At 40.1% G+C, this 27,844-nt stretch overlaps 1 protein-coding gene across 21 annotated transcripts in view; it reads right to left on the reverse strand.

Moving 5' to 3' along the window:
• The window catches only part of LOC126361861 (serrate RNA effector molecule homolog), a 195,827-nt gene extending 168,290 nt beyond the window's left edge, over nucleotides 1-27,537 (reverse strand). For 6 of the 21 annotated variants that reach the window (XM_050007841.1, XM_050007839.1, XM_050007836.1 and 3 more), the window contains exons 1-2: nucleotides 27,208-27,463; nucleotides 26,212-26,351 (exon numbers count right to left, since the gene is read on the reverse strand). In XM_050007841.1, coding sequence (XP_049863798.1) covers nucleotides 26,212-26,348 — 137 coding nt within the window. In that variant the 5' untranslated portion in view covers nucleotides 26,349-26,351; nucleotides 27,208-27,463. Of the gene's footprint in view, nucleotides 1-4,741; nucleotides 4,826-26,211; nucleotides 26,352-27,021 lie in introns of all 21 variants that reach the window. The other 15 variants (XM_050007847.1, XM_050007842.1, XM_050007840.1 and 12 more) reach the window with 7 other exon arrangements.
• Between the last annotated feature and the right edge of the window lie 307 nt (nucleotides 27,538-27,844).

Genomic DNA, 27,844 nt, shown 5'->3' on the forward strand with positions numbered 1-27,844 from the left:
GATATCAAAATTTCTGTACCAATTACATGTACTAGAAGTGAGATTTAAGCATTGTCCTGCTAATGAAAACAGATTTAATTGTATAAATGGTCATAGATGGAAAAATGAATTTTGAATATAATCACAAGAGTAATGCTTTTCACATTCTGTTGGAGCTGAGTCATTAATAATGATTCTTTCTCGTACATTACATGGCATTAAGTATCAAAATTATGAGCAATTTAATGAAAAGAGACCTGCTATGCTGGACTGGAAGCACTTGTTCAGCAACAATTCAATGTCACATGGTAGAGCTCATCAAATGCTATACCAGCCACAGGTGGGACACTGTTCCAAGGGCAATTTCAGGACATTTGACAGTAACCAGGTTGTGAGTGACCACAACTATTTTGTTTCGTGGGAAACTGCTGCTACTGAAGTCTACGTTCTTGGGCAACAACGTGATGACAAGGGTCTAGTAAAGACTTTGCATTTAGTCACATATCAGAAACACACACATTATATACACAGTTATGACCATACTACTTTTGCCCGAAATTGGCCACTTCCAAGACATTTTCTGTTCTTTGATGAAGTTCATCTTCTGTGCAGAAGGCCTGATGCAATAAGCATATGATTGACAATCTGGTCTTCTCCACAGTCAAAATGAATGTTATCTGCATCAGCGTAGCCCCATCTTGCCAAATTACCCCTTGATCTGCAAATTCCATCTCTCGGTTGACTCAGGACTTCCGTGTCATACAGCTCTCATCATCGGCAAGATGTACAGTTTCGGAAACTATTTTCCAACCAGGGAGAAGGTAGATCATAGCCCTCCATAGTTGTAACTTAGCTTTTCAGAAGTTGTTTCAAGTGCCATCGATGTTCTAAGAAAACTGCTCCTTTACTTCAATAGTTGTGGGTGTGGTGTGGAGCCATACAGAGGATAGGTTCTCTCCTGCTGCAATGTTTTTCTTACCTCATTTGCAGCCATTTCTCTTCAAACAGGAGCTAGTAAAGCCATTCGACAGGAGTGGATTTCATGCAATCTGTTCTGCATGTGTCACATTGATCTATGTGCACCTGTTTGGCATGTGCTGAATTATAACAAACAAGACATGCATACTCTGCCACAGAATAGTATAGCAGAAGTTTGTATAGTTTCAGGGTAACAACCTCACTGTGATCCAGCCAGGTGAAACCTTTCCACATCTAGATATTTTGTGGTCTCATAGTGTACCAGTTCAACACCAGACCCATCCTACCTTTAATTTGCGACTAACTTCCCTGCTCCTCAAATGAAAAGCAAACACTTGTGTCTTTGAGGGGTTTGGTTTAAATTAGTTTGTGTTGTATTATCTGGAAAGTTGTTTAAGAACATTCATGATGGTTCTCCACTGATTCAAAAAATGTGCTCTGCGTGGTTATAGCACGATCATTGTCATACAAGGAGTTCCTGTTATCGGGTACTTTAGGTTGGTCATTCACATATATATTGAACAGAATGCGAGCTCACACACTTCCCTGCAGGAGGCCATTTTTTCTGTGGTCTCCATCAGCTACACTGTTCTTGGAAGTCGATAAAAAAACCTTCACTTCTACAAAACAGTGATGAAGAGCCTAATTAGGGTAGAATCCTTGGCCAGGTCATAGACCTTGATTAGTAGTAGTAAGTGACTGACAGTATCCTGTCCATGCTAGATGATTTTCCATTTTTGTATGTTTGATAGCCTTCTCTAATTCTTACACGCTGAATTACGATGGGAGATCACTACTCTCCTCTTGCATTGGGGGAGTTCGCCTGGGTTTTCCTTTGCTACCCTCAATTTCAGTTCCTGTCTCATTCACTAGGGACTGGGCAGTAATACTGGTGCCAGTAACACCCTTTATATATTACTCGAGTTTCTTTTGGATCTGTGAAAGATAACTTGGCAGTGTTCTGCTACGGTGGTCACCGATGGCAACACTCACTGCTCTCTTGACACCCAAATGCATTTCAGTCAGCATCTCTCCATCTGTAGCCCTATGCTTTGTTTTACCCCTAATATGCAGTAATCTCTTGTTTCTTTAGAAGTTTCTTTACAGTGACTGTACTCCATGGAGGTTCCCTCTCATTATGAACTGTTCTACTGGGTACATTATCTATCCAGTGCATGCTCAACTGTTCTCTTAAGCTTTAGCCAGAGTTCCTCTACATGCTCCTGCCCTGTGCTCAAAGTTTCAAGTACCTCATTGAGATACGACACTACTGTTTTTTTATCTAGTTTACTGAACATATATATCTTTCTGCTTGCTGTAGTTGTCCTTTGTACTTTGGTAAGCATTGCTGCCAAAACTGTGTCATTGTCACTGATACCAATTTCGATGCGGACATCCTCAAAGACCGGTCTACTTGTTGCCATTAGATCCAATATATTTTCATCGTGAGTGGAGTTCCTAACTATCTTTTTAGGTAGTTTCCCGAGAAAGTATTTCGTGAAGTTTCACAGGATGTCTTATCGTGCCCACCACTAACAGAACTGTAATTTTCCCAATTAATTGTTGGATGATTAAAGTCTCCACCGATGATTACAGTATGATTGGGTACCTTACATACAAATGAACTGATGTTTCCTCTAAAGTTTCCTGTTACATCAGGACATGTGTCTGGTGGGGACAGAAGGATCCAATTGCTTTATGCCCATCCCTTGCCCAAACAATCTCGCATGCATCTTCACTTTGTATCTCGGTGGATTCGAGTTTCTTGTCTACTGCAACAAATACACCACTTCCAATTTCCCATTTGCCTATCCTTTCGATCTGCACTAAAATTTTCCCAAAAAATCTCACTTATATGAATTTCAAGTTTCATCCAGCTTTCTGTGCCGGGTATTACATGAGCTTACTTGCTTCCCATGAGCACTTTGAACTCTAGCAGTTTGTTGGGAATGCTTAAGCAGTTTACCATTAGGATTTTAATAATCTCACCTGTGCCAGGCATTTCTTTCAAGCTCATACTGATTTTTCTGGCTTTTCTACAGCTATCATTATCTGGAGTGGAGAGAGAGTCACCTAATAAAATATAATTAAAACACATTCGAAATGAACAGGACTCATAAAAGGAAATGTTGCTTCAATCATTCTGCAAAACAAAAGGAAATGTTGCTTCATTCATTCTGCAAAACAAATCTATTAGTTAAAAATGAAATACGTCACTTTGAACACACTGGGTGTTCTAGTGCTCAGTGGTGAGTGATGTGTATTGCACCTGCGTGGAGAAGTGGGAACTCACGGAGAGTCTACCAACAATTACTGTGGTCTTAGTACAAGAAAGAGCTCTCCCTTCCTTGCTACAGCAAAGTACCAATTTACTGGTTATTACCGTGATCTTTGTACCCTGTGACGGAAAACAATACTCCTTGCAACAGACAGAGATCATACTTCTGGATGGAATTTCTCACATAGGAGCGTCCACCAGAAATGGTTATGTTAGAGGTAGTTGAAATCCTGGAGGAAACAGACCTGCCTCTAAGTTTTTCCACTATGAGAGACACAGTATAATTTAATGACAGTAATCCTTAACAAGCATTAGATTAAAATCATTATTCTAATTTAATAATTGTGTGCATCTAATGGCAAGTTATGGATGAAGATTTTAGTAAACTAATTTAATACCTAATGTTTAAATCAGTAATGTACTATTTTCTATTGTGTGGTAATAATAATGATTCGAATAGTTTTTGTAAAAGGGAATTTTTATTGCTTTAAGGTTACTAAATGCAACATTTGGGTTTAGATACTTCTGTTAAAAGGAAATTAGCTTCACTTCTGCAAGTAGTCAATTTCACCAGGCTATAAGATTAAGCAAGAATTGTAAGTGAGCCATCTTTGTAGTTTAGTCAACATGCTCCCCTGAAGAAATGTACAAATAGTTTATGATAAAGACATGTTTTGAAACACTTAATGGTTTAAGTAAGTGGCTATTTGGATCAATGCGCAAGTAGCTTCCACATAAAGAATTCAGAAATTTTAGCACCATAAAGAAATTTACACTTCCTGAATTTATTTTGAAATAAATAATTAATAAAATGATACGTAGAAGACAAGAACAAAACACTATGCTGAAAATCCAATAAACTATTTGTTATAATAAAAAAATTGTAAAAAGTCATATGTGACATATCTCAAAATAGCATCTAGTTAGTGTTTAAGCATCAATGATTTAGCAAAAATAAGTGAGTAAATATCTCTCATGGCTAGATACCTGATGTAACTTGAACTATTAGCTTTTAAGAATCACAACATAATGCTACAAATGTTTTAAGTATGATGATGATTAATTAATGATGAAAAACCAAATATGAACTATGTTTATGTCACATACAAATGAAAAATAAAATTCCTATTATCATGTTTTGTACCTGAGTTAGGTTACTTAAAAAGTACGAACATCCTTACTCATTTATGAGGAGTGGCATGTGTGATCGTGCAGAATTTTTCTTAATTAAATTCAAAGGGTTTCCAATAGAAGTTAGAGGTGCGAAGATTTCTGTACCCTTGTTGTCTATAAAAGAGTAAATATGTTGTTAGTTAATATGTTGAAGTATGCTATCAGTTACTTTGCTGTGTGTTTCTTTCTTAAATGTGTGGAAATGAGCACAATACCTTCATGCATATGAACTAATCATGTACTATGGCTCTCATTCCAGCAGTAAGTTACAAACTACAGTGTACTTATAAAAACAAGTCTACTCAATGTTATGAGCAACAGACTGTAGCTTACCTATGTATGGTTCCTTGGGTTACCAAGTGACCTTTCTTTGTATCAAACATTACATCTTTTTTTACCTTCTCTGTACCATGACGTCTATTAAACAGGCGGTGTTTTAGGTCAGACACCACAGCACATCAAGGATAGGTGGGAAAGGTGTGAATGAAACACAAAGGAAACACAAATCAGAATTAAAGGAAAGAAAAGTCTGTACACATGGAAAATAATTTGAAACTAGGAAATGTTTAAACATAGGAAAGACAAATGAGGATGGTGCCACAGAAGGGTATAAGCAACTACCTATTATTTGCTACCAAGTTCACAACTTTAAAACTTATACATGTACATACCTTCAAGTGTCCAGCTAGGAGTGCTTCATTTTCAGTGCTGAGAGTAGGCTCTCTCAACAGCTAAGCATAAACACAACTGAACATGTTTCTCCAACTCCATATCAATTTCATAATTACTTTTCTCTCTGTGTCAATCAATAAGCAACTTCTTAGCATACAGCAACTTTCAGTTTATTCCACTGTGGCACATTTACTTCTGTTCTGGGCAGAAGAATTTTCAGATGGGGAGAATACTGAACTTTGGGGAGAACTTAGCTCAAACACCTACATGAAGAAATGAATGTCTCATCTTTGGACTTGTTAATGTGGTAACAAACTGAGCCAGTGCAATTTCATTCTTGTACGGCGACATGTCTTAAAAGTTGTCTTGGATGCAAAACTCATTGCTACATAACACTGCTCATTAGTTGCCCAAATGCACATCAAACCATGTAAAAGGGGGAGAGAATGCAATGGCCCATCATGCTCTAAATGACGACGACTCACAGAAGAGAAAAATGTCATTTCAGCCATCACTCTTCCACCTATTATCTACATCAAAACATGTGATGCCGTAAAAGAATGTGTCATAGCACAAGCTAATGAAAAATTAGCCACCACGAAACCCGGACTCAATAAAATTGATGCACAGACAAGGCTATTGACTGAAGACGTGAAGAAAGGTGAGCACATTAAAAAGCAAAAATTTATTCGTTTCTACAACAGAGAACTAGGAGTGCAACAAAAAAAAGGCAGTTGTGTCAGCAACATCTATCCACTTCAATGAAATCTGTGATCAACTAGAAAAACCCACTGGAGAGCACGAAATCTACTGACTTAAGCATCATCATAATGAAAATGGCAAACTTGTAAAAAAAATAGGAAAAGAGTAGCAGAGTGATGGCAGCAAAACTTTGAGAAATTTTGCAATGAAGAGTTTCCACATGCTCAAATTCTAGTGTCAACACCTGCATGGGAATCCACTGCATCAACCACAAACAAGATGTAGTTGATGCTTTGCATAAAATGAAAAGCAGAAGGGCAATGTTAGCAGACATTATACCAGCAGATCTGTGGAAATCAAAGCACTGGAATTCTACTTAACGGTTGACACATTTCTACAACAAAACTATTGATGAGGGAAGCATCCCAGCTGACTGGACATGCAGAACACCAACATGTTGTGGGAGACTGCTTATCGAAAAACACTGTAAAGTTGAGGCATCTATGCCTCATATTCCACGGCCTCGATAAAGCACTTAACCAAGTGGCACGTAAGTTGATTTGGATTGCCCTGCAAGAGCATGGAGTACCAGAAGTACCAGTAAGATGGGTCAGACTGCTCTAATATGACAAGAACCAGCCACATACAATCAGCTGCTCGACTGTCAGGAGATTTTTCCTGTTTCTGTAGGAATACATCAGGAATCACCTCTTCACTACAGTCATTCATATGATCACATGAGATCTGCAGAAAACTGCACCCTGAGCATTACTGCATGCTGATGATGTGCTGTCAGCCTCTGAAGATAGGTCAATCCATTTCAAATCACCCAATATAAATAAAATTTGTTGTTCATCTTTTTTTATTTTCCTGGTGTTTTTTATCATGAGTTCCCTATAGATAGACAGTCACGAAACACTGTTTGAAAATTTTTGCAATCCATAGTTTTTGTTGCAGCCATTTTTAAAATGGCAGTTTGGCAAATTTTAATGGAAAATGTGGTATGCAGAAAGTTTAATTGCCAAGTTATTTTAAAACATACCAGAATAATCTAAAAACCAATGTGTTCAGCATGAAATGAACTTCAGGCACAGATCTTTTAATTTTTCTGTCATGCAAGAGAGTCAGTCAAACTCTTTCTGTAAAGACTCCAAACAAATTTATCAATCATTATTTTATAAGACCATAATTTTTTTATGAAATAAGAGACACTTACTAGTAGTATGGTATTTCTATGTTGAGTACTTATGTAACTACCTGCCATATAAGTTTTAGTCCTGAGAATGCAGTCCTCTTTTGAGCTTTACAAAAATGGACAAAAACCTTTAACGTAAATTTTCATAAGTCAGTATAAAAAAGGGACTGAACGAAAACAAGTGAGAATTTCACAGAATGTTATTTATACTCATAGGAATATCTCGCAAAAAAATTATGACTGAGTCTCAATTACGTTAAGAGTAACAGAGCAGAGAATTTCAGTAAAAACGCAGCTCTTTCATGCACTCGTTCAGTGCCAAGTTAGCAAACAAAGGCTTGATATTATTACAACTGACATTGGTTGAATGATGTTTAAATCTTTGCATACAATAAATGATCAAATATTTCTGCTTTTAAATAACAATAGGCAGTGATAACAAGAGGTTCTACTTCTTAAACTGAACTTACTAATAGATTTGTTGTACTACACTTTCACACAGCATACACACAATAATTTTTCTTTATGTATTTAGATTTAAGCTTTAGTTTTAACTAGTTGCCAGCTGCAATTTTCATTAGAGAGTTAAGCAAACCTATTAGTTCATTGCATAGTTAACCAGTTATGTTGTGTGTTCCACCAGACACTGTTGTGACTTCTAATGAAGTCACTTTTCCTACTGTGTTCTTTGCAAGCACTCAAGTCAATGAACACGTCAGTGAGAGTTCTGCAAGTATAGACTTAAACTCTTCCACTTGCAACTGTTTTCAGGAACAACAGATTGTTCAAATATTAAGTTAGAGCTGTTTTGTGGGTGAACACTGCCATAAACAAAACTACAAGCAATAACTGGCTCAAGACTTGTCAGAAGAAGAACAATGTCTGCTGAATTTAAGCATTTCAGAAGAAATTATTAATATATGCCATTACCACAAAGATAAATATTTAGACCAATACAATCACATTTTTTGGAAGAAAATATTTGGTACTCACAAGAAAAAGTTAAAAACAGTTTGCGTAAAATACTAGTTGAACACCTTTCCAAGAGTACAAATATGAGTATTAACCTCATTCCGAGACAAGCTCCAGTCCAACTTGTGCATCAAGAATATTTGTAAAAAATCAGTTGAAGAAGCAGCAATTAGTGTTGAAAATAAACATGAATTTCTTTCTAGGACTTTTGAATTAGTTGAGGATAATGCACCGAATCAAGTAGAATCCATTTGTGAAGCTCAGAATTATCTCCTTTGTGTCAAATAACAAACTGCAACGCAGAACAGTGTCAGCTTTACAAAGAAAAACTGATAAAATCACAAGCGCAGACAAGTGAAAATTGCAAGAATCTTTCCATAACGACTTAGAAGCTCAGAATCAAAATAGTAAAGAAAATGTACAAAGAGAGTATGATATACTTATTACCAGACTGAAAGAAAAATTCAAAGTTTCTGCTAAAGATGATAAAAGTAAGATAATTGACCTCTCGCCTAGATCATGGTAAAAGAAAAAATAATTGAGGAATTTGGTGCATCTGAATACTGGGTGAAGTTAACTAGGCAGCTAGTAAAGGAGCAAGGTATCTTACCACACCTTTCAAAAAGACAAGTGCCAACAAAATAAGTGAAGTTGTTATTAATTGTGTTTCAACAGTGATTAACAATGTTAAGGTCCAGAAGCAAAAAAGGTTGATTCTTCTCTCGTTAAATGAGTTCTACAGCGTCTATAAATGGAAATATCCAGCTCACAAAATTGGCAGCTCTATTTTTGTGTTCTACGACCAAAGTAGTGCGTGCTTCCGGAACTCAGTGTATGGGTTTGCATGCATAATCAAAACACAAAGCTGATGACACCAGCAGCAAAGCTTAATACCAATTATTAAGACCTGATAGCTTTCATGGTATGCGACATTAATAATGAAATATGTATGCTTTATTCTAGTGCAGAATGTTCTGGACCAGATAACACTGCTTGATGAAGTAATTTTCAAATAGTGTGTACAAACTGACAGAGCTGAGTTCATTACACAAGTAATGCCCAGTGATGAATTTTTACATTCTCTTATTGGTAAGCTGGTGTTTTTAAAATTCCATCACTTTATCTCAAAAGCTCAGGCCTAATATTTCAAGTAAATTAAAGAAAACCTGGAAGAAACCCACTGATTGGTGGTTTTGCAGAAATTTGTACATTCAAAGCTTTCACTGGACTAATACACAAGTGACACTTCATCCATTTGTCACCTATTTTAGAGAAGAAAACAAAGTATGTTGCAAATCTAGTAGTGTAATTAGTGACCACCTTAATCATAATACTAAGACTGCATACCAACTTCAACATCACCTCATTAGGGAAATTAAGAACATCATAGGCAATGTTGAAATGGTCATCAACTTTAGCGATAGTGCAAGCAGCAAGTACAAAAATAAGAAAAACTTCATTAATGTTTGCCAACATGAAAATTAATTTGGTTCACGAGCAGAGTGAAATTTCTCTACCTCATCACACAGAAAGAATTCTTGCAATGGTATAGGCGGAAAAACAAAATGAGAAGTTACATGAGCTTCCATTCACAGACCTTACACGGAGCATACTCCGACTCAACAAGACAGGTTTAAATACTGTCAACAGAATATTACTGGAGTTGGATATATATTGGTTTCTTCACCTGAAACTGAACAAATGAAAACGAAACTGACTGAGATATTTGAATGTTGTTTACCAGTCAAAGGAAAAAGAAGCTATCACAGATATGTGCCCACAAGTGACAATACTTCCAAAGGCTCCAACTTTGATGATCATCAAAGTTCAACTGTTTTTACACACATATCATCTTTCACAAATAATAACTATATTGTTCATATGTATGATGAGAAGTGGTGGCTCAGAAAAATTAAAGACAAAAGTGAACATAACAATGATGCCTTTCAACTTTCCAAACATGATACTGTTTGGGTGCCTGCAAAGAAAACTGTATGAAAAGTGACTCCATTGGAACTCACAACAGTGTCAGGTAGAACACACAACATAACTGATGAACTATACAATGAAATATCATGTTTGTTTAACTCTCTGATGAAAATTGCAGCTGGCAAGTAGTTACAAGTAAAGTTTAAATCTAAATACATAGAGAACGATTATTGTGTGTATACTGTATGCAAGTAAATTAAGTTTAAGAATTGGAACTCACACCTCTCATTATCACTACCTACTGTTATTTAAAGGTAGAAATATTTCTTTATTGTATATGCAATGATCTAAAAATCATTCAGCCAATGTGAACTGCAATAATTTCAAGCCTTTGTTTGCTGACTTGGCACTGAGTGAGCATGTGGAAGGGTGGGTATTTACTGAAATTCACTGCTCAATTACTCTCAATCTCGCTGAGTCTGTCATAATTCTTTGTGGGATATACCTATGAGTAAAAAGAATATTCTGTAAAATTCTCACTTGTTTTCATTCAGTCCCTTTTTAGATACTGACTCCTGAAAACTGACGAAGGTTTTCAGACATTTTATAAAAGCTCTAGAAAAAACAGGATGACATTCTCAGGACTAAAACTTATACAACAGGTTGTTATGCAAGTCTGAAACACAGAAATAACATATTATTAGAGTGTCTCTTCCTTCACAAAAATTTATGGTCTCAAAAACTAACAACTGATAACATGAAGGCTGTAAACGAAAAGGAAACAACAAAATCACTAAAAGTAAACACGGGTCATGTGGTGACTATCCCCTCCCAACAACTCTCACTGCTCTGCACATGCACGAATCTGGGTGCTTGGGTATGCCAGAAAAACGTTTCCAGTTGGCATCTGCCTGCTTGCTGCTGCGGCTGACACAGCTAACAGCCACATTTCAAGTAGCCAGAAGTGGGAGAAGGTACTATTCATACATGACTCAACTATGCATGCACACGAGTCCATTGGCGATTGCCGAAACAAATCTAATGTAAGCACGTAAAAGGTTGTGATGTCATGCTCATCAGAAGCAGTTTGTTGTTATGTAGTACTGAATAGTCTTTTATGATGCACTGAATAGTCTTTGTTCTAAAGCCTTTGACACATTTTGCTGTTGACACACACTTTTGTGTGCATTGTGTTTTGTTGTTATAAATGGTGTATTTCCTTTGCTACTTAAGTTTTTATTCTCTCATTTATGTTTTATTGCTGCAGTATTATTCTGCAGTAGCAGGATACAGTAATATTCTTTGTTATGGTATCAGTTCTTACAAGTCAATATTACAAATATTTAACTGACAGCTAAAACAATTAAGAACTCCTGGAGTTCCAAAAAATCCTTGATTTTTACTTGTTTTCTCCCAGATGAAAAAATTCCTTGGTTTTCCCAATTTCCTGGTCATTGCAGGGTATATACATCCCGAAAAAAGCGATAAAAGTGGGGACTTGTCTGCTCAAACCACACTTGTGCTCATAAATTAAGGCTAATGCTGATACATGGTGAAACAATACTCTAGTGGGCGGTTTGTGGGATTAAATCACTTCGGCGTATGACCATGCACTGCATTTGACCTGCGGTCGTCCCACGGTGGCACTGGCAGCAGTCCATATACGCAGAGGTGTGCAGACGTTTTCAGAGGTGTTAATGGTGACTGTGTGTTGAAAATGACTCAAAGAACACATATCAATGAGGTTCTGAAGGGCAGAATACTAGGGAAACTGGAGGCTGGTCAAAGACAGCAGGTCATAGCACGGGCCCTCCGTATGCAACCAAGTGTGATCTCAAGATTATGGCAATGATTCCAGCAGACAGGAAATGTGTCCAGGTGCTACAGTACGGGACGTCCACAGTGTACAACATCACAAGAAGACCGATATCTCACCATCAGTGCCCGCAGACGGCCACCGACTACTGCAGGTAGCTTTGCTCAGGACCGTACTGCAGCCACTGGAACAGTTGTCCCCAGACACACAGTCTACAGACGGCTGAACAGACATGGTTTATTTGCCTGGAGATCTGCAAGGTGCGTTCCAATGACCCCTGGTACAGGAGAGCCTGTAAAGACTGGTGCCAAGAACACAGTGCTTGGTCATCGAAACAGTGGTCCCAGGTTATGTTCACGAACGAGTCGACGTAGTGATTCTCACCAGGTTTTCATCTGGTTTGAACCAGGAACCAGATACCAACCCCTTAATGTCCTTGAAAGGGACCTGTATGAAGGTTGTGGTCTGATGCTGTGGGGTGGGATTATGATTGGTGCATGTACACCCCTGCATGTCTTTAACAGAGGAACTGTAATGCATCAAGTGTATCGGAACGTCATTTTGCACCAGTATGTCCGCCTTTACAGAGGTGCAGTTGGTCCCACATTCCTCCTGATGTATGATAACACACATCCACAGTGAGCTGCCATTGTGGAGGAGAGCCTTGAAACAGTATATATCAGGCGAATGAAGTGGCCTGCCTGTTCTCCAGACCTAAACCCCATTGAGCACGTCTGGGATGCTCTTGGTCGACATATCGCTGCATGTCTTCAAACCCCTAGGACACTTCAGGAGCTCCGGCAGGCACTTGTGCAAGAATGGCAGGCTATACCCCCGGCAGCTGCTCACCCACCTGATCCAGAGCATGCCAACATGTTGTGCAGCCTGTGTACGTGTAGACGATGATCATATCCTATATTGATGCCGGGGTACATGCGCGGGAAGCAGTGGCGTTGGCGAGGGGCTGGGGGGGGGAGGCCTCGCTCTGCTGTGAGTACACCCCATGTGACCGCAGGTTAATTTCTTCCCTCCTCACCTTATTGTGACTTTAGATTAGGCACACAAGGAACACACGACAGACCTGTATATCCATGGTATTGGTAATAAGTTGAGAAAACCATCCCGAAACACATGCTACAAAACACCACTGTTTCCCACGCATGTACCCCAACATCAATATTGGGTATGGTCACCATGCACATGTACACAGCCTGCACAATGGGTTGGCATACTCTGGATCAAGTGGCCGAGCAGCTGCTGGTGCATAGCGTCCCATTCTTGCACCAGTGCCTGGCAGAGCTCCAGAAGTGTCGATGGCAGCTCAGTGGGGAAGTGCGTTGTCATCCATCAGGAGGAAGGTGGGACCCACTGCACCCCTGAAAATGCGGACCTATTGGTGCAAAATGACGTCCCGATACACCTGACCTGTTACAGTTCCTCTGTCAAAGACATGTAGGGGTGTATGTGGACCAATCCTAATCCCACCCCACACCATCAAACCACAATTTCCATACAGGTCCCTTTCAAAGACATTAAGGGGTTGGTATCTGGTTCCTGGTTCACGCCAGATGAAAACCCGGTGAGAATCACTGTTCAGGCTATACCTAGACTCGTTTGTGAACATAACCTGGGATCACTGTTCCGATGACCATGCACAGTTTTCTTGACACCAGGCTTTACCGGCTCTCCTGTGACCAGGGGTCATTGGAATGCACCTTGCAGGTCTCCAGGCAAATAAACCATGACTGTTCAGTCGTCTGTAGACTGTGTGACTGGAGATAACTGTTCCAGTGGCTGCGGTAATGTCCCGAGCAAAGCTACCTGCAGTAGTCGGTGGCTGTCTACGAGCACTGATGGTGAGATATCGGTCTTCTTGTGATGTTGTACACTGTGGACGTCCCGTACTGTAGCACCTTGACAAGTTTCCTGTCTGCTGGAATCATTGCCATAATCTTGAGATCACACTTGGTGGCATACAGAGGACCTGTGCTACTACCTGCTGTGTTTGACCAGCCTCCAGTTTCCCTAGTATTCTGCCCCTCATAACCTCATTGATATGTGTTCTTTGAGCCATTTTCAACACACAGTCACCATTAGCACGTCTGAAAACGTCTGCACACTTACTCGCTGCATGGTACTCTGACATGCACCAACACACCTCTGCGTATATGGACTGCTGCCAGTGCTACTGTGCAACGACCGCAGGTCAAATGCACCGTATGATCATACCCTGAAGTGATTTAAACCCGCAATCCGCCCACCAGAGTGTTGTTTCACCACACACACACACACACACGAGTATTATAGTGTACTGTAGAATGTGCTCTCCCTCAAGAAATGCAACACTTTGGTAGTGCCCATCCCATCATCTGCAACCCCTGCAACCCTCTGAGATAATGAGCTAGGCAAGCTGAGAGCGTGCTACAGATAGGCCAGAAGGGCACACTCAAGAAGAACATGCGTTGTCGTCAGTAGACTGCTTCAGCTGTTGTGAGGAGGATACTTCTGACACAGAAGGAACTAGTGGGTGCTGTCTTACCCGCAGTAGTGGGACACTGGCTTCCACAAGGACACTGTCACAGGGCTCTTACAGAAGGCACCCATTGCCAACGTCATGCCAGTGTGGTGTACAGGATCCAGCAAGCTCAGTATGGACAATGCTGCCGACCCACAGGCAACACATCCACAACTGGGATAAAATCAGCGATCTGTAAAATCTCAAAAGGACTATGCAGTCCACGCCCCATGAGGAGTTACTAAAAAACAGAGAGTATTTAGCTTATTCACTGAAGCTGCATTGAGCCAGCAGACATGTGGCAGCCAAGTTGGCTTGTTGGCAAATATTATGCCTAAGAATTGAAAAGTTTTATCGAGTTCAAGTATCTGGTCTCCAAGAGAAATTTCTGGGTGCAGGTGCACAGTCTGGAGTCGGCAAATATGCACAACTCGTGATTTTGCAGGAGAGAATTGATAGCTGTAATTCAGGCAATTCAGGCCTAATTATGTAGTCTCCAGACAGTCCCCAGAAGTTGGCGCTCAGCAGTGTGCATTGATGTAGAGGCATAGTACACACAAAGATCATCCACATACAGTGAGGGAGGGACTATGGGGCCCACTACATTTACAATGCCATTAATAACAATAACTAACAGCATTATAGGCAGAACTGATCCTCTTTCCTGTACATATTGGTTGCCGAGTGTCTAACCTACCTCGACCTGAAAGTCAGAGGGATGGAAAATTTTGGATAAAACTGGATAAACTGACCCAGAAATCCCACTCGTGCAGTGTAGACAGGATGTGGTGTGTCGATGGTGTTACCATATGCCTTCTGTAGGTCAAAGAACAAGGCAGTCAGATATTGACGACACGCAAAAGCACTGCACACTCCGTATTTCAGACGAACCAGGCGATCTATGGTAGACCAGAAAGCCAAAGCCACTTTGGAATCATGATATATGCCCTCTGACTTCAAGGAAACAGCAAAGACGGCCAGACAGTTTGGCCGGTGGTTAGTTAAAATATGCAGGTCATTTCTGAGTTTCAGGTCAAGAATAATATCATCTTCCATTTGGCAAGTACCATGGGATCAGTGCAGGTGTTACCACTGACAAGATTGCCAGGAACCGTCAAATATGGCGGATGGCCACAAATGAGGCAGTTTTGTCTACACCTGGGACAATGGGTGGTTGGATGGCGTAGATGATACATATTGCTCTCAACACTCCTGCTTCCTCTTCTTTATTAGAAACTGCACTTTCACCAGGGTCTTGAATGCTATTAAATTATCCGTAGAGCGAAGGTGCTTGTGCCATTGTAATGACCTGCAGCATTCCCTGATAGCTGTGGCTGTATCTTCAGGCCACCTTGCCAACAGCGGTTGTCGGGATGAGCTGGAGGAGTGGGTTGCCATTGCTACTGCAGCAAAAATGTTCAATAATATTCCGTACTGCTTTGTCGATATCCATCACATGACTGGCTGCAACAGAGGTTGTAGAGGAGAAAGCCTGCCTGTCAGCTTTCTGAAGTGACCAGTGTGGAGTGTGTTCCAGATGTATGAGTGGAGAGGGAAAGAACAATAGGAAAATGGTTGCAGTCACAAAGATCGTCATGGATGTGCCACTGAATCACGGATAAGATACTCGGGCTGCAAACTGTGTGATCAATAGTTGAGTATGTTTTGTGGGCCATAATAAATTTGTTGCACCTCCAGTGTTGAGTACGTAGACATCCAGTTCTGAAAGGTGGTGGTCTAGTGCCCAGCTTCTGCAAGACTTAGTAGCCGCCTCACAGAGGATTATGGCAATAAAATCCCCCAAATAAGAGGAAGGGGGAAGGTAGCTGTTCCATTAAATATGACAGCTCATGATACTGGAAAGGTCCACCAGGGTGTAGATAAACATTACATATTGTCATCCGAACTGACTAATGGCCATGGCCTCTAGTGCAGTGGTACAGAGCACCTGCTCACTGGAAGCATCACAGCATAAGAGGGAACAGACCCCACAACAGACTCTCTCGATATTAACATGAGTGGTACAACAAGGTTTCTTGTTTTTCAGAGCAGGGAGGTGTATTGCTGTAAACCACATTTCTTTAGGTGCTATACCGATTAAACGGTAAGTAGCCATTAAACGATGGACTTCAGCCAGATGGTGATAATAGCCATTACAGTTTCATTTGAAGAGCATTGGAGTCAGATCTGAGAAATTGGCGAACGGAAAAGATAGGTGTGATTACTTCACTGACAGGTCGTAGTCGATGATAGTGTAATCCATCATCAATGTGCGTAGGCTCAACCTCTTTGGGAAGCTTCGAAAGTAGTTTATCTTTCTACATAACCTTATCCTTGTGAGACTTCAATTTCTGTGAAGATTTCCCCACTGTCTTCCAAGAACGAAGAGGATCATACTTCTTTTCAGCCATCCCTGATGACACCAAAGGGTGAATAGGCATCTCTGGCCGGACCAATGGTGTGGAAATCAATGGGGGTATAATTGCACGGGGCAAAAGAGCTGGCATCCTCTCCACCAATGGTAGGACAGCCCCTGGAATATCCCCAGGGGTAGGAGGTGCATGCGAGAGCTTGTAACCGCGTGAGAGATGGACTGTGACACAACAGTCACAAAATTTGAGACCATACCAGTCAGATAAAGTCTTTCAAACTTTTTCTTTGCTTCTTGATGTGACTCTTCAATACCGAGCACTGCGGTGAACAAAGAGGGTGCGGTTCTGGACAGTTGACAAACAGGAGTTGGTCACAATGGCTGCCCTCATGGGACAGCCATGCACATGTCCCACAGATAGTCTCATTACAACAGTGAGAGGATGTGTCTCCAAACCTTTGGCATTTAAAACACATCAGAGGAGGAAAATAAGGACTGCCATCACACCTATAAACCATGACCTTAACCTTTCAGGCAAAAGTTGCCTTTCAAGACTAGGATAAAAGCTCCAGTGCCCACTCTATTATTCTCAAGTCCCCTCTGGACTTGGTGAACAAACTGGACTCCATGCCGCACCAGATTAGTATGCAGCTCTTCAGCAGTTCGTAGCATCAGATCCCAACAGAAAATAACACCTTGAATTCTACTGAGCTTGTTACGAGGACACTAGACAGCACTGAGAGCACAAAATAACCTTAACCAGCTTGCCCCGTGTGCAACAGCACTGTGTCTCGTGACACTCGATATCCCGTCTGCGTGCACAGCTGCCTCATCCCATGTACCGACAGCTTACATAAACCTTAAAAACTGCCTAGCAATTACTTCAGATTATTTCAAGAGCTCTTCAAACATGAAACCATCCGAATATCATAATTAATTCTTGTTTTGGGGTACATTAAACATTACAGTATTGTGGTCTTATTTCTTTAGAGAATTCAAGGAAAATTCGGATGTAACAACCCATCAAAGACAATATCATCAACAGATGAATTCAGATTTCAAAATATGAATACTTTAACACACTGTGAGTACAATGTAGTTCTAAAACTGTAGTACATAGCATCACTGGTTTGTATGACTGTGAAAAAAAAAACAATGGTTTGCAAAAACCATATTGTTTTGAAAGGACTCCAAAAATACAAGATACTAATTTGATACTTTACTACAACAGCATGCAAAGTCCACAGCACCAAGATCTTTCTCTAGTTTGGTTATGACACACAACCATGCTACCATCTAACAGTGAGTCCATTTCAATTATATTCCACTCGATCTTGCAACACTGGCAATATATGAAGATTTTTTCAAACCAGAAGATCCAGATTTGGATTTTGGTTTTAAAAGCAGGAATACTAGACTAGACTATTATGGTCAGGTGGGCTATTTGTAAAGTAGGCATAACTTGAAACATCGGGTACAAAATTATGCTGCAGAGATGTTTGCTGTAACTGTTGGCAGCATTGTTTTCACTCACAACTTTTTTATTCTGATATCACTTCCCTCTATTTTTTATTGGTGGATTTTGTTAATTGCTGAGGTTTTGATATGTGTACTAGTTCATTAGCTACAGATTTCTGAAGGAAGACAATTGTATTTTCCTCCTGGAATTATTGGCAAGTTCAACAGATTTATGATTTATCGAATTATTTTATCATTCCAAAACAAGATTATACCAATGACAATTACTTAATTTCACACCAGATAAGAACCACTTCATGTTTAGTGTTTCCTCACAAATAAATTACTTAGTGTGGCAATTAGGTGCAAATACTGATTAGAGAATGAAACACATTGATTTTTTACACATTATGTTTTGGAAAATGCCATGGACCCCCATTAAAAAGCTTACAGTTATACTGTGAATGATATGTCAAGGGTTGTGGTGATGCTTTAAATGAAGTTAAAACATATATGGAAAAAGAAGCAACTTATGGTACCCTGAAAATTGGTCACATATCACCAAATTATTTTTCTTCCAGTACACAGTAAAAAATAAAAAGAAGAAATTCAATCTGGTGCTTTATACAGTATGTGCACAATTTTATTCCAATTTTTTCTTGTGTTTGGAAGGTACCACTGCATAAACCAGGTCCCCGGCATACACAAACTCTTCCTCCACATATTAAAGCTACACAGGCTAACTGTTTAATTGCTCATGCAGAAATGGAATATCCATACGCAAAGAAGAATTTAAGTTGTTTGTACAACAAACTGAAAACACCATTTCAGAATGGCAATCTTGGAGAGTATTGGTATCAGGCCTTTATGAAATCCAACCCCAATACTTCTCTGAAAAAACCTGAGACCCTCCAGAAGTTCCAAAACAATTCTTGAGATTCATTTGTAGTTTATCCCTTTATGCCTTATCTCTCCAGTCAACCCCCACCACCCAATGTCCTACTGTTCAGCCACAGAGGAGCATTCTCCTCAGACTGGAGCAACTGAATCACATTTTCTGTCAGGGTCTCTACTACTTTTCATGCCTTGAACTGAGAAATCCCCTACCCGCTATCCTCCCCATCCTCCCACAGTGGTATTCCACTATCCCCCCCCCCCCCCAACCCACCAAACCTAAACAATAACCTCGCCCATCCCCACACAACTCCTGCTCCCAACCCCTTGCCTCATGGTTCATATCTGTGGAACAGACCTAGATGCAAGACCTGCCCCATACACCTTCCCATCACCACTTCCTATAGTCTGGTCACAGACATCACATATCCCATCAGAGGCAGGGCAACCTGACACCAGTCATGTGATCTACAAGCTAAGCCGCAACCACTGTACTGCGTTCTACGTGGATGTGACAACCAACAAGCTGTCTGCATGAATGGCGACCGACTAATTCTCTCCTGAGAAACAGTTGACCACCCAGTTTCTGAGCATGCTGCCCAACACGACATTCTTCATTTCAATTACTGCTTCACAGCCTGTGCCATCAGGATCCTTCCCACCAACACCACCTTTTCCGAATCGCACAGGTGGGAACTCTCCCTACAGTAAATACTATGTTCCCATAACCATCCTGGCCTCAACCTTTGTTAGCCACTGTCCTTTACCCATCTATCTGCTTCCCTGTTCCCATTCCAGCACTACACAGCTCTATAATCCACCAACACACCCAGAGTCTCTTTACTTCTCTGCTGCCCCCGCCCCACCCTCTGTCTACCCTCCTAACTGCATCTAGCTGCCCTAACATCTCCCCACCTCTACTCCCACAAGCAGCATTTACGGCCTCCCACATCTACCCTGCTATCTCTCCCCAGCCTCCTCCTTACCCTCACCACCCAGACTGCTACTACCAACACATGCTGCTACTCACATTCTGGCCTCAGTTGTTGTTGTTGTCTTCAGTCCTGAGACTGGTTTGATGCAGCTCTCCATGCAACTCTATCCTGTGCAAGCTTCTTCATCTCCCAGTACCTACTGCAACCTACATCCTTCTGAATCTGCTTAGTGTACTCATCTCTTGGTCTCCCTCTACGATTTTCACCCTCCACGCTGCCCTCCAATACTAAATTTGTGATCCCTTGATGCCACAAAACATGTCCTACCAACTGATGCTTTCTTCTAGTCAAGTTGTGCCACAAACTTCTCTTCTCCCCAACCCTATTCAATACCTCCGCATTAGTTACGTGATCTATCCACCTTATCTTCAGCATTCTTCTGTAGTACCACATTTCAAAAGCTTCTATTCTCTTCTTGTCCAAACTAGTTATCGTCCATGTTTCACTTCCATACATGGCTACACTCCAAACAAATACTTTCAGAAACGACTTCCTGATATGTAAATCTATATTCGATGTTAACAAATTTCTCTTCTTCAGAAACGCTTTCCTTGCCATTGCCAGTCTACATTTTATATCCTCTCTACTTCGACCATCATCAGTTATTTTGCTCCCCAAATAGCAAAACTCCTTTACTACTTTAAGTGTCTCATTTCCTAATCTAATTCCCTCAGCATCACCCGATTTCATTTGACTACATTCCATTATCCTCGTTTTGCTTTTGTTGATGTTCATCTTATATCCTCCTTTCAAGACACTGTCCATTCCGTTCAACTGCTCTTCCAAATCCTTTGCCGTCTCTGACAGAATTACAATGTAATCGGCGAACCTCAAAGTTTTTACTTCTTCTCCATGAATTTTAATACCTACTCTGAATTTTTCTTTTGTTTCCTTTACTGCTTGCTCAATATACAGATTGAACAACATCGGGGAGAGGCTACAACCCTGTCTCACTCCTTTCCCAACCACTGCTTCCCTTTCATGCCCCTCGACTCTTATGACTGCCATCTGGTTTCGGTACAAATTGTAAATAGCCTTTCGCTCCCTGTATTTTACCCCTGCCACCTTCAGAATTTGAAAGAGAGTATTCCACTCAACATTGTCAAAAGCTTTCTCTAAGTCTACAAATGCTAGAAACATAGGTTTGCCTTTTCTTAATCTTTCTTCTAAAATAAGTCGTATGGTCAATATTGCCTCAAGTGTTCCAACATTTCTACGGAATCCAAACTGATCCTCCCCGAGGTCCGCATCTACTAGTTTTTCCATTCGTCTGTAAAGAATTCGTGTTCAAATTTTGCAGCTGTGACTTATTATACTGATAGTTCGGTAATTTTCACATCTGTCAGCACCTGCTTTCTTTGGGATTGGAATTATTATATTCTTCTTGAAGTCTGAGGGTATTTCGCCTGTCTCGTACATCTTGCTCACCAGCCGGTAGAGTTTTGTTATGACTGGCTCTCCCAAGGCCGTCAGTAGTTCTAATGGAATGTTGTCTACTCCGGGGGCCTTGTTTTGACTCAGGTCTTTCAGTGCTCTGTCAAACTCTTCACGCAGTATCTTATCTCCCATTTCGTCTTCATCTACATCCTCTTCCATTCCATTTCCATAATATTGTCCTCGAGTACATTGGCCTTGTATAAACCTTCTATATACTCCTTCCACCTTTCTGCCTTCCCTTCTTTGCTTAAAACTGGGTTGCCATCTGAGCTCTTGATATTCATACAAGTGGTGCTCTTCTCTCCAAAGGTCTCTTTAATTTTCCTGTAGGCAGTATCTATCTTACCCCTAGTGAGATAAGCCTCTACATCCTTACATTTGTCCTCTAGCCATCCCTGCTTAGCCATTTTGCACTTCCTGTCGATCTCATTTTTGAGACGTTTGTATTCCTTTTTGCCTGCTTCTGTTACCCAAGGATTTCTAGCAGCCCTCGTCTTTTTACCTACTTTATCCTCTGCTGCCTTCACTACTTCATCCCTCAGAGCTACCCATTCTTCTTCTACTGTGTTTCTTTCCCCCATTCCTGCCAATTGTTCCCTTATGCTCTCCTTGAAACTCTGTACAACCTCTGGTTCTTTCAGCTTATCCAGATCCCATGTCCTTAAATTCCCACCTTTTTGCAGTTTTAATCTACAGGTCATAACCAATAGATTGTGGTCGTAGGCAGCAACTATATGATGAGTAGCAATCCATCCTTTTGATAATATTGAACTAAATAACTTGGGTGACGAGTCGGGTTTGGCAGTGACCCAACTAGGGTACGAGTTCTTGGGGAAAAAGGTAAAGCCATTGAATTGCCTGCTGGGTCATGTAGACAATGAACAGCTATTTTAGCCTGTGTTGCTGCACATAACACTTACTTGCCACCATTGATCATATACAGCAGTGGTGCAGTTCAATGTTGATGAAATCTGCAAAATACCTACCCAGGGACATTTCACGCTGCTTTAAACAAATGGGTGGCTGCAGGAGCTCCAGTCTTACCAGTGGTTTACCATGGTTTTTATACCTCACAAAGAAAGAAATGCATAAAGCAAACCACTAATAACCCAGAACTGCTATTTTGATATTAGATGGGCATGTCAGTCTGCAATTAGTGGATACAGCTGTACAAAATGACATTCATTAAGTGCACTTGCCGAGTCCCTGGCCTGACAGACAACAACCCTTCAATAAATAAATCTTGCGAAATTCGGTGCAGAGCAAAGAGCTGAAACTGTGCGGTTTGCACAATTTGTTAATCTTCTGGGTTAGATTTGGTCAATTGCATTAACATCGGAGAACATCACATGGAGATTCCTTACCACTGCGATGTTTCCAGTTAACGTTGAAGTTTTTTAAGAAGATTTATTTGATACTAAGGACTTGCAGCGATACAGATGTTCTCCTCAGAACACCCCAAGCCCTACATCTCCCAGCACTTCATCCATTAATTTGCCGGGCACATTACCCTTTCCCAAATACCATTCAAGTCCTACAGCTCTTTATAATGTAAGCCTAGCCTATGTAGTAGTTCGCACCATAGAGCAAGACAGTATCTTGGATATAAGGAAACAATTGCATTTCTTACCACAAAAGCAAAATATCCAAGACAAGTCCATTTTCATTCCTATTAGCCTTGTAAATATGTTCTGCAAAACATCGAATTACACCGTAAGGAAAGTCAATCCACCCACATTTGCAAAAGCTTCAGTATGGACAAATTAAACAATTTTATGTCAAATGAATGAAGCCAAAGAGACGAAAAATGGAAAAAGGAAGTATAACACCAATTGTTGTTGTGGTCTTCAGCCCTGAGACTGGTTTGATGCAGCTCTCCATCCTACTCTATCCTGTGCAAGCTGCTTCATCTCCCAGTACTTACGATTTTTACCCTCCACGCTGCCCTCCAATGCTAAATTTGTGATCCCTTTATGCCTCAAAACATGTTCTACCAACCGGTCCCTTCTTTTTGTCAAGTTGTGCCACAAACTCCTCTTCTCCCCAATTCTATTCAATACCTCCTCATTAGTTATGTGATCTACCCATCTAATCTTCGGCATTCTTCTGTAGCACCATATTTCGAAAGCTTCTATTCTCTTCTTGTCCAACTATTTATCGTCCATGTTTCACTTCCATATATGGCTACACTCCATACAAATACTTTCAGAAACGACTTCCTGACACCAATAGAAAGAGAAAAATACAACAGAGATGACAGTGAAGATGAGAAGCAGCTGCCAGTGCTTTATGATTAACAGAAGATGCTGAAGTGTCTGGTGAAGATATCAGAATCAGGCTAATTATTCTATCGCAAATCAAATCTTCAAATCATACCAGAGCATATGTACTAGGCAAGAGTTTCTTCTGGGAAGAGAAAATCTGTCAGTTACATCGGGAATACAGAAGCAGCAGATTCCATCCATCTGCTTTGACTCATGACATTACCAATAGGGCAGAAACGACCATTCTCACTGTTTCCAATACAGCGTCTTATGACGTCATTACATAAATAACAACAAACATGAAAATACATATAAAACCAACACAAACACCTCTCTCCAAAAACATAAACTAATGGGACCAGCATGGGAAATTGTGGGTTTTTGGGTGGGGACAGACTAGATATAAACACATACGCAACACACACACCACGATCCCAAACCACACAAAACGACGACATAAAAACATCACAAAATTCCCAAGTTCCGCTACACTTACAATATCGTCAGGAATTGGACACTTCGCTTCACCTACATAGCTCAACCGCACTTGTCGATACCACAAAATGAAAACCAACTACTCCAAAAATTATAATCACACCGCATTTATCGATACCACAAAACCAACACCTAAAACAACAAAATTGGAATTGGACACTTCCCTTGACCTATATAGGTCAACAGCAACTAACGATACCAAAACACACACAGCTACGACGACACATTGGAACCAAACACTTCTCATGACCTATGCAGCTCAAATGCAACTCATGATACCAAAGAAATTGAAATCGAGTACTTCACCCTAAGATACATAAATCAACCACAAGTGCAGGTACCAAAACATCAACCACCAACACATGCAGCAAATAACAGCGACCCAACAACAGACAAACACCACCGAACATCGTAACACGCGAACAATAAACCCAAAAAAACGACTACTTACCATAAAAAAGTTCCGGCGCTACACACTAAAACCCAACTCGCCTATTCTGCTTGCATACGCCGCCTTTCACTATCTCCATCACAAGACCAAAAAGTTGCAGAAACTTAATGACGGACAACATGTTGTCCCCCATTTCAGCCCGCAGACACGCACCATTAAACTTAGAAGTCATATCCATACCTAACAAAAGAAGCCACAAATTGAATTAAACGACTTACCGCGTGACAAACAGCAAACTTCAAACAACACTGCCATAACATAAACACGGCGGAAACTTAATTCTTAACTCACGAAACTAATTTCCATTCTCCTATAACAGTCACGACCGACAAATGCAGACTTCAAACACTGACACCCAAATGAACCCGATACACCACCAGAGGACACCACCAACTGCAACAAGACCTCTACAAACACAACACACTCAGAAACTAAATTCCACGCCATCATGATGTCACACAACACAACACCCTTACATCAAGGGTCAAAGCCAACAGGTGAGATTGGACGCCTCTATTGACCCGTTACATCCAAGTACCTGTGGTGCAAGAGATAAAGAACCAGGAAATCGAAGTAAAGATCCTCAAAACTGTGGACAGAATTAAGAAGATATTCCATTTTGCCACAACCAGCTCTCCATAAATGTGGAGACTGAATTTCAATCTTTTTTTCAAAATTCCATTGATGCCCATGAGAGAGTCATATTTTTCTGTTTATGTATAGCAAGAAGCATGTTACCTACTACCTCAAATGTAATGTTATGTGATACATTCCACTAAAAAATTGTATATTTTGGAATGTTTAATATGTTACTTGGAGTAATTCAAAATGGTTCAAATGGCTCTGCGCACTATGAGACTTAGCAGCTGAGGTTATCAGTCCCCTAGAACTTAGAACTACTTAAACCTAAGGACATCACACTCACCCATGCCCAAGACAGGATTTTAACCTGCGATCATAGTGGCCGGCTTGGAGTAATTGTCAAGACTATTATAATCATTCTTTAAAATATTCAGACTTCACAGAACAGCATTGGTTTACACTTAACCCTCCTGGAAAATCCATATCCAGTGCACACTTATAAATTTCAGTTTCCTTTCACCCCTGACCTAATGGCGTGGGGTCAATTGGAATCAAAAGATAGCGAATTCAAAGACCAGAGTTTGTATGGCCAGCCTATTATAACTTGCTAAAATTTAGCAAACTAGTAATTACTTCAAGTCAAATTCAAAACTTTTCAAAATCTTTTCCAATTAAGATTAGTCTTATGACAACTACGCTTATGAAATACACTGTAACTAATAAATAACAACCAACATATATGACTACAAAGCATTACACTGCTCATGTTCAACAGTCATATACACATTTAACAGAAATTTAAAATAGATTGTATTACATTTATCCAAAATCTTATGACAATCACTCAACATATATGTATGTAAGCTTTACTTACACTCATATCATAGAAGCAACACATCCAATTCTGCTAGTGTATTCACTACTGCAACAATACTTATCTTTTTATTTGCAAAATTAACACAATAGTAATTATGTTGCAATATTACAAACTGAACAAAAGCCAAGTTACTCAAGATAAATCGTCTGTGTGACACATTTAAGACTGAAAATCATACCTTTCAATCCAATCGTCCCTCCGTCTATCTTCACTGCCACCCCCACGGCGACCCTCACCTCTCTGGTAAGATTCTGTTCTTTCACCACGAAATTTGTCCCTACGCTTTCGATCATACTCGTCATCGCTGTCACCCATGTTCTAAAATACATATCAGACAATTTTACATAAGCAACATTAAATGAAAAGTACACGCTGAAACAAAAGACAGTATATGATCAGAAATAATAGCAGAAAGACCAGAACTTAATTCACGTATTAGATGATAAAATAATAACAGAGTGTGCATCCCAGAATGGTGTTTGGGCATGAACATCACTATTATTTACTAGTATGGAAATACTATTAAGAATTTCATATCCGAAATTCACCGCATCAACCCTATTCCAACAAGACTCTACATTCACCTTAGCAGTATATTGCAGGACAACTATATTATCAGGTCTCCATTCTGTCGCTCACTCTTCCTGGTCATACATCCCTCCAATGAGTGATCTACGGCTGCAAGTATGAAAAACATTGCGACTGTACGACGCTTTATTTTCACTATAATTGAATAGGCCTACGATTATGAAAAAAGAATTTTGCATGTACCTAACGTATTCCAACTAACGAAATTTCTTGGTCACTTTTCAGCTTTCACAGAGCTTCTTACTACTACGTGAGGAATAATGGTCGGCACTAGATATTGTGCATTACCGTATAAACAATTACAGCGGGTATTGGTAGGTTAATTTAAATTATGTAAGGCCTACTCCTACAACAGGCGACAAATATGACCGTCGAATATAAATAATTTCTGACAACTTACAACTTTCCAAGAGCTCAATGTAAGCCGCGTTATTCACTGTAAACTACACCGCGTGTGGTTCTTAAAATAAGCAGCACTCCACTCCCCAGACGCAAATTTTTCACATATGAAAGTCACTTCAACTCACTATAATAAATTCAGTTCACTAAGACAACTTTTAAGTTCGTATTTACAAACACAACTCACCTAGTTTCTAACTCAATTACAACAACCACATTAGAAGTTTTCGCTGCACAGATATTACAATATTCTCCCGTCGTGCTCCACTCGACGCACGCAGTCAACCAATCGGAATTCACGTAACGAAAAACCGTTTCAGTGCCGTACATTCAATATATCTAGCACTTCTATCAATTGACTTTTACCGGCTATTCTGTTGCTAAAAAAAATTACAGTCACCTTATCGCTTATTGTAATTATACAGAAAACAGATGTCGAGATCTGAATTAGAAATTTCCCGTGAGATTTCGCATCATAAACTATGGATAGCGTAAGAGGCAGTGGGTCTGGCAGGTTGACTCAGTTTCATGTTCCATGGATCATTTGTAGGATTGATCGTAATGTTGTGGATCGAGTCATTTTACATTCACATTCATATTTCTTTTATTCAATGCCGATGGGTGTGTTAATAATTCCTCCCAATATGCCTACCTTTGACACATTATAAAAATACAAAGGTTAGTAATTCCTACCCAATATGCCTACCTGTTACACATCATATAAATTCAAATTATTCTACGGACTGGATGGAACTGCCAAGAAGAAGAATTTTATTTTATTTGCAAGTTCAACATTACTGTCTGTCTGGTATTTTATATATCGT

This window comes from Schistocerca gregaria, chromosome 1 (genome assembly GCF_023897955.1).
Source record: "Schistocerca gregaria isolate iqSchGreg1 chromosome 1, iqSchGreg1.2, whole genome shotgun sequence".
NCBI classification, from domain to species: Eukaryota; Metazoa; Arthropoda; class Insecta; order Orthoptera; family Acrididae; genus Schistocerca; species Schistocerca gregaria.